Source organism: Aphelocoma coerulescens, chromosome 2 (genome assembly GCF_041296385.1).
Source record: "Aphelocoma coerulescens isolate FSJ_1873_10779 chromosome 2, UR_Acoe_1.0, whole genome shotgun sequence".
NCBI classification, from domain to species: Eukaryota; Metazoa; Chordata; class Aves; order Passeriformes; family Corvidae; genus Aphelocoma; species Aphelocoma coerulescens.
The window spans coordinates 63689603-63697307 of NC_091015.1; the positions used below are offsets into that span (position 1 = coordinate 63689603).

General features: G+C 41.4%; 1 protein-coding gene across 7 annotated transcripts in view; it reads right to left on the bottom strand.

The window, feature by feature from the left end:
• YAE1 (YAE1 maturation factor of ABCE1) overlaps positions 1–5765 on the bottom strand; it is a 30440-nt gene extending 24675 nt beyond the window's left edge. For 4 of the 7 annotated variants that reach the window (XR_011149077.1, XR_011149078.1, XM_069007816.1 and 1 more), the window contains exons 1-4: positions 5616–5765; positions 4466–4771; positions 2715–2836; positions 2004–2271 (exon numbers count right to left, since the gene is read on the bottom strand). Coding sequence is in view for 5 of the 7 variants with exons in the window: in XM_069007816.1 (XP_068863917.1) it covers positions 2004–2271; positions 2715–2836; positions 4466–4582 (507 nt within the window). In the remaining 2 variants the exon portion in view is untranslated. Of the gene's footprint in view, positions 1–621; positions 679–854; positions 2272–2714; positions 2837–4465; positions 4772–5312; positions 5443–5615 lie in introns of those variants that run through there. The other 3 variants (XM_069007817.1, XM_069007814.1, XM_069007815.1) reach the window with 3 other exon arrangements.
• Between the last annotated feature and the right edge of the window lie 1940 nt (positions 5766–7705).

Below are 7705 nucleotides of genomic sequence, written 5' to 3' on the forward strand. Positions count from 1 at the left end.
GCTAATCTGGTCCACATCCTTTATTCTTTTTTTTATCTTTTTCTCAGACAGAGAGTCTCCAACTTTCCAGGCCTTAATCTCCTCTATATCTTCTGGTTACTCCAGCATCCTTGAATGGCCATAAATTTAAGATCCCAGATGCCCAACCTTCAAATCCCTTTGGATTTGTTTATTGAAGACTGTCAGGCTTAATTTTAACAAACTTAAGGTTTCAGTGATTTAATAATCAAAGTAAGTCTGTGAAGAAACTTAACTAGTGCTGGCTAAAAGTGGGCACTGCTTACAATTAGTTAAAACAACTAATTAAAAATTAGTTAGGAAAGTTAAATGACTTCCAACACTGTCTGCCCCATATTCTACCAGCATACAGAGAAAATCTAACATACATGATACAGTCTATAACAGAACACAGGCATTTGAAGAAAATTAATGTTTATCCATGTTAACATTATGCGAACTAAATTGAGAAAAAGCTCCTTGAATGACTTTTGTATATACACAATTAATGCAGACACCCCTCTTTGTCCACTATTTCATAAATATGTTCAATGCAAGACTCTGAACTGCAAGACTCTGCTTACTCCTAAAGCAGAAATGCTACTGAAAGGAAACCAAACTTACAGTCTGCCAACTCTGACAGGACAACAGTCTTTAGTAAGAATGTGGTAAACTCAGGCTCTGAAAAACAAGGAATTTTTGCCTTAGATTTTTTCTGGCCTCAAAGTATGAAAAGGTTTTGTGATTTTCTTTTTTTAAATTATAGTTGACTGTTCAAAATCTTACTTTGCCTATGTCTAGACTCCCTTTGATTCCAATATAAAGGTGTTACGAGAAACTTCAAACAAGTAAACTGCTAACTTACTATAAATCAGTTTAATAAATGTAAAACAGAGGCACTCACAAAGAACAAACTTTGTGAACAGAGCAATTTACAGCTACAATTAAGGGAAGCTACAAGAAAACAAGTCAAATGTAGAATATTGGCACAGAAATACAAAGTAATCAGAAATAGGCATGTGTGGCTGATGTGTTTCTAAGAGGTGGTGAATAAGCTTGGTTTACTTGAAGAGTTTGAGAAAAACATTATTGGAATGTGGGAAAGAGTTCAGGCTAGAGGGACTGCCAAAATAAGTACAAAAATAACACAAGGATGTTCATTAGACTGGAAGCATGTCTAGTGTGGTCTGACATGGTAAGAGTAGATGTCTAAAAGTAAACCAATGGAATTGTCAGCAATTCTGCATTTGAGGAAAATTATGTGTTTTCAGCAAAATTGACAAATAGAACTATATAACGGGGCAAAAATTAGCTTTTAACAGTGAAAGTGCATTGCATCATGGTTACAAAAGATAAGATGAAGAATCTGACAAAAGGTGACTAGTCACAGCACTCTAGGAATCAGGAGCAAATTGTGTTCTATTTTGCACACAGCATATCATCAACAGCAGCTTATTCTGCAAAAACACTGACCATTTCCATAGCACTGAACATTTATTCTTTAGATATTAGATGGGACCAATTTAGAGGGACCCACTTCATTTCCAAACTGCTGCCAAGAAAAAAATGAGGGTGGAATGGGAGCTCCTGACACAAAACAGAAACATGTTTAGTAACTCTTTGTAGAGCTTTGGTCATTGCCCCTTTCTGTGAATGTTACCTTTAAGACTGAAAGTGAGGGGTTTTGCCATGAGCCAAAATCATGGTGAAGATTTACAAAAATTACTTCTCCTGTAAAGCATCAAAATCAGATTTTCCTAAAAGATAAGTGATGCATCAGCCTGTACATGGCCCACAAACTAAGAATCAAAACCAGCTGTGATAGTTTTAAGCACTCTGAGACAGAAAAACTAATGTTCCAGTTGCTGGACATGATAGAGTATATCCAGTGATAAACCCAGTTGCTCTACTAACCAAATAGTCTGCCTTTTAACCCAAGCAAGGGTTGACTTTTCAGGATCTGTGCAGAGGTTTGCCTTCCTGCACTCAGACTGCAAGGAACCCACCTCACCACTATTCCTACAAATGTTTTCACTGGAGCTGCCACAGTCTTCGTGTTTTCCATCTTTAACTTCCTTGTACTCTGTCCCAGCTGTTTGATTAAGGTCCATGTCCTGAACAGAGTCTAAAATGTGTCCAAGATGTGGCTGTTCTTCAGTAGAATTCAGATACTTAAGCACATCATCTTCACACTTTCCAACCACATCAAGAAGATTATTTATCGTGTTTAAAGCAGAATCATGTCCATTAAAATGACACCAGGATAAGAGAGCACTGAAAAGTGAACAACAACAAAAGTGATTATATGCATCTACATCTCCAGTTGGTGGAGGTAGATAGCAATGTGACAAGGTACCTATGAATCATAAATACATTTACGTATCATTCACGTTTTATGGAAAATTCAGGCAGTGGAACTAAATACTAAGCTTAAAGATGTAGATTCAGACAATTTTGGAAGAGCAACTGAAAGAGATTTTTTTTAACTTCTACACCCACATAGACATTCCCTGTTTTCAAGATCTGGGAATTCTCAGGTTGCTCACTTTGTACAGTTTTACAATGTGTTTTTTTTTTTGTTGTTGTTGTTGTTTTGGTAGTTTTGGGGGGTTTTTTGGTTGGTTGTTTTTTTAATTAAAACAAACAAAAAACTTCATGTGTGTTCCCTTGTTATACACCCTCCACACACACTTGACCTTAAGGAGTTTGTAACCTACTTCAGGGTTCCTTTGAACTGGCCACATGTAATCATCAGCTTGGCACCATGTCTGTAACCTTGATTAAAGCCTGTCTGGAGTGCAAGTTCTTTCCCGGCCTCAATTCCATCCCTATAGCCTTCCTGTAACAAGAGCAGTGAAACAGGTTGTTCACAAGATGACAAAGTGGACCTATGACAAATGCATAGCAACAATAAAAAAAGAAGTTTAAACAAGTATCACAAGTACTCAATCTCTTAAGTTATAGCTTCTATAGCTGAACATCCTTCACAGCTACACCCCCACTGCCAAACCAAAACATGCTTGTTGCAGTGTATTATGATTTACTGACCTGTAAGATGCAGTTTTTTACTTTTTCCAAAAGGATCCCCAGAAAGTCAGAAAATAGGGAAACTACTTTTAGAAAGATCAAAAAAGTAAGACAAATATGCAGGAAAGCGTGTTTCTTTAATGATTATCAACTCCTTTGTGAAAAATGGATTTAGGAATATCACATATAGACTTCTTATTTCTATCTAAAAAGATATGCAGGCTTCCAAGCTTCCCCTTTAGGAGAGGTACTCTCCTATCTGTAATCCACCTACATGGAATCTTTTTATTTTACAAAACTAACTGCTGAGTATTCCTCCTTTATTTGCTGGACCTCACTCCATTTAAGAATTATACCAGAAAAAGAGACTGTGATTGACTGAGTCACATATAAATACACTTAATATTGGGGCTGCTTTCTTTAAGAAACAGCTAATGATTATAATGCAAATTACTTTATTTATATTATAACCACATTACAAGATTACGTAGAATAATTCTTAACTTTTTTCACACCAAAATTTCAAGTTGTGAAAGTGAAAACTCCTATTTGCTCAGGGTGGCCTTGCTAGAAAAATAGTCAGGAACACAAATATTTATTTTGCCCAATATACAACTCTAACTTCAATAACACTTCATAATTTTGCAGTATCTACTCATAAATATCAGAAGCATTTGTGTAAGACCACTAAACAGTTCCTTAAGAAAACCAGTCCCTTCACGAAACTCAGATGAAGGAAACTACACCAGGTCTGCTGTAATACCCTTCCTCGTCAACTGCCTACACATCAGTTTCCATTCACGTTCTTCAGCCAAAAGCTGCTCAACTGTGAGCAGACAAGCCCTGATGGCCCCACTCTGACATGGTATCTGTCAAACTAACCTGTGTATGAACTTGTTTTGTTCCCTGTAGAACTGCAGAGAGGCAAAGGCTGTGGAAAGCAGCTTTCATAAAATATATTTTTCACTAGGAGAATAAACCAACCAAAGACCTACACAGACCACAACGCCCAGTTGTGGTTGCACATTCAGTCACACATCTTATAATCTGACTGAGTATTAACTCTACTCAAAACCCCAAACAGCTCACATTTCTTTATTAGCAGTGTTCAGCTCTGTTGCCCTACATTTACTAGGGGTACACCTACAAGTACATAGAAAGTAATTTGCATCACAACTCAGCACTACCTTTTATAAATGCACATGGTTGTGCAGAAGGAGCCAATGTCTTTTGGTAAAATAGTAGTTTGCTCTGGTGACTAGTAAGAAACGTTTATGTAAATTTCTGCCACATTTTCCTGATATTCAGAAGAAAGTACGCCACAATAACTTTTAAGCACTACTTTTACTTTTCCCTTTAAATCATTCACATGTATATCAAGCTATGTGTCAGTAAATCTAAAATGGCTAAAAAGAGTATTAAATCATTTTTATAGAAATACCTTCAATCTCTTTTTCATGGTGTTGTTCCATTCCTTCTGTAATAGATACATCTCATCTGCATCTTCATCAAATATATCCTCACTGGATTGGCTGACTGCAACTTGTACCCAGGACATAACAGCAGTGGCCTATGACCCCTGTTCATGTGGTAAAAAAACACTGAGAAACTCTCAAACTCTTCTCTGGTGAAGTGTCAGATTAGAAGTATTGGCGAAAAACCCATGAGTTCTGAAGAGAAGCCAGGTATGGAGCTGATTATTCAAGCTGTACATGGGAACTCGGTGCTCTTTGCCACTGGGGTGCATCTGTCAAGAAGAGGCAGTCAGATCATCATTTGTACAGTAACTTCTGAAATATATTAGGGCAATTATGATAGTTCTTTCCCATCTTATGGCACTGACACACATATGGATGCCAACGCAGCATTTCCGAATACTGCTTGTAAGGACAGCTGGCAGAAACAACTTTATGACTTGATTCCAACAGCAGCTGACAAATAGTCCCACACAGCCTCCATGCGGTGCCCTAAGTTATACACACAGGTTATATGTATACACACAATTTTGTATATTTGTATATACACAATTTACTACACACAGGTTAACACCTGCAGAGTTAACTACTGGAAAGTACTTTCACCTTTGACTTCCAATTTTCTGGTTATGCCAAATACTTAAGAATCTTATACAACAGAAACAATCCATTGTAATTTGAATAAAGTATTACAAGCGCTGGTGCAGTGGAAAGGAGAAATTTTCGGATTATTTAATTTTTTCCTATGACGAAAACTCTGAGGAGCATCTCACAACTAATTCATTTACACCACTGTAAACTGTTAGAACCCACAGACACTGTTCCTTGCGAAGGCACTGGCGGCTCTCAGGGAACCCAGGGTGCTAGGATGCAACCGGCTGGGGTCCTGCAACCTGCGGCGGGCAAGCGGGACACCCCCCGGCCCCACAGCCGGCCCGGGCCGCAGGCAGCGGCCAGGCCCCGACCCGCCATTTCACGGCCGCGCACGTGCCCAGCCCCCCAGAAGGAGCCTTCCCTCTCTCCCGCCCAGCAACAGTCGCAGCCTCCCTTCGCCTCGCCTTTCCGCGCTGCTCGCACAGCCCCGCCGCCAGCCCGGCCCCACACACTGATCCTCACCGCAGCCCCCAGCACACCGCACCCTCTCCCCACTGCGCTCGGCCATCTTCACTGAGGGCAAACAGACGCCGCTGCCGGCGGAAGCACTTGGGGAACAGCAGCCATGTTGGACAAGGGCAAGTTCCGCAGGTAAACAGCCGCCATCCTGACCAGCAGCGCTCTGACGTCACAGCCCATCGGAGACACTGGAGGCGCCATCTTGAGTGAGGGCGCAGCCCCCTCCAGGGGCGGCTCGGCCCCGCCCTGGGGACACCGGGCGCCAGTGGGGCGGGAGCCGCTGCTGCGGTCGTGATCCCCTCGTCTCGTCATCCCCGCGCCCTTTCTCAGGAGGTAGCGGAATGTGGCTGCCTCGGGTTCACACAGTGACCTCAGGACAACCCCAGGGAAAACCGTTCCTCGGGGCACGAAGGTTTCATCCTCTTTTGAGTCATAAACGGTGGAATTAAAAAAAAAATTCTGCCTTGTTGACTTCAGAATTGTCAAGCACTTTATGTGAAGCGTGCCTTTAAGCTATCCTCTACAAGACCCAGGTATTACAATGATAAATCCTTTTTAATATGAAAGGTGCCAGCGGGAGTCAAGTGTTTCATTGCTGACTTTGACTAGAGAAAACAGGAATATCCTACTGACATAAATACAACAGTGTTGGTGCATGCTGCATTTGGCTTATGGGCATAAATTTAAGGCTGACTAATCTTCATGAACACATAATACATCAAGCTTGAATTCAAGCTGCATGGTTCTCCGAATTGCCAGAGCCTGTACAATAAACGCCCCCATGTGATGAGTGCCCTGCGGGCCCCTGGCAGCCGCAACGTGGTCCCCCCAGCCACTGCCGGGTGTCCCGTCTCCTGTACCAGGGGTGACATTCCTCACAGCAGGGCTTGGGACACTGCACGGGCAGCAGCAGAGCCTGTCCGTGCTCTGCAGGTACCAGGAGATGAACGAGCGTGTGCTGCAAACTGTGCAGCCACTGAGCTCCCTTTCCCTCCTCCCTTCTGCTCTGCAGACAGCCTGTCCTGTTTCTGGCCCATCTTGGATTCTCGCTGATGGTTGAATGCCGAGGTACAAGTAGCCAGGTAACCCAAATCTGTCTAGAAATGCATGTGTCAGGGGTCAAAATGACACTGATACCTCTGGATGGCCACAACTGCATATCTGTTCCTCAGCGGTTACTATACATGTCAATGACTGCTGATTTCCTTGCCCACTTCTGTCACTTCCAGCTCTGGTCTGGCAGAATCTAGCTCTGCCATTTTTAAAAAACTGATAACAATACTGAATATAGCCTGCATGCACAAATGCACAGTCATGAAAAACCCTTCTGGCAACAAAAAATTTAACTGGTCATAATGACACTTAGCAAAAATTCACCAGGTGCAAACAATTCTTCATCTGGCAACAACACTATTAAACTTGGGTTAACCCTTTGCTTATCATCTTCCACTCTGTCTCCTCAGCCTCTTGCTCTTCTGGAAAAGATACACAGGTCATGGCTCAGGGAAGCTGTGAGTTTCCCAGATTCATACTATCTCAGTTTAAATGTCTTAAATTTAACAAAGTTGATCATCCCACACAGATGTTTAAGAATGAGTCCTTCTAATCATGATAAAAAATGGAGAAATCTTATATTCCCACCCCTTTCTCTTTTTAGTTGTGGGTGGATAACTAGGTGAATCATACTGTATACATAGAGCAACATTGTTGGGATATGAAGTACAGTTGCAACTTGAAGACAAGTTGATTCTATGTTGATGGCCTGGACAGGAGTGCTGGGATTGAGGGTGTGGTGCTTCGGGGTGTGGATGTTTTCCACATTTACGTGTGTTCTAAGTGGGGCAGTGTCTGTGTATTACAGTGACACTCTGTCAAGATACATACCAGAAGATCAAAACAGGAGAGCAATATTTTACTGGCTAAAAAACAGTTCTGATATTTTTGCACAATAAAGTTACCTGAAATTGTTAAAAACGAAGTAGTTGACTTGTGACCCGTTGTAAAGTTTGGCAATGCCATATCTAAGTTTAAAACCAGGCTAATTTTAGGCTTAGGGTATCTGATATACCAAAGGTACTTCTGGAACATGAGCA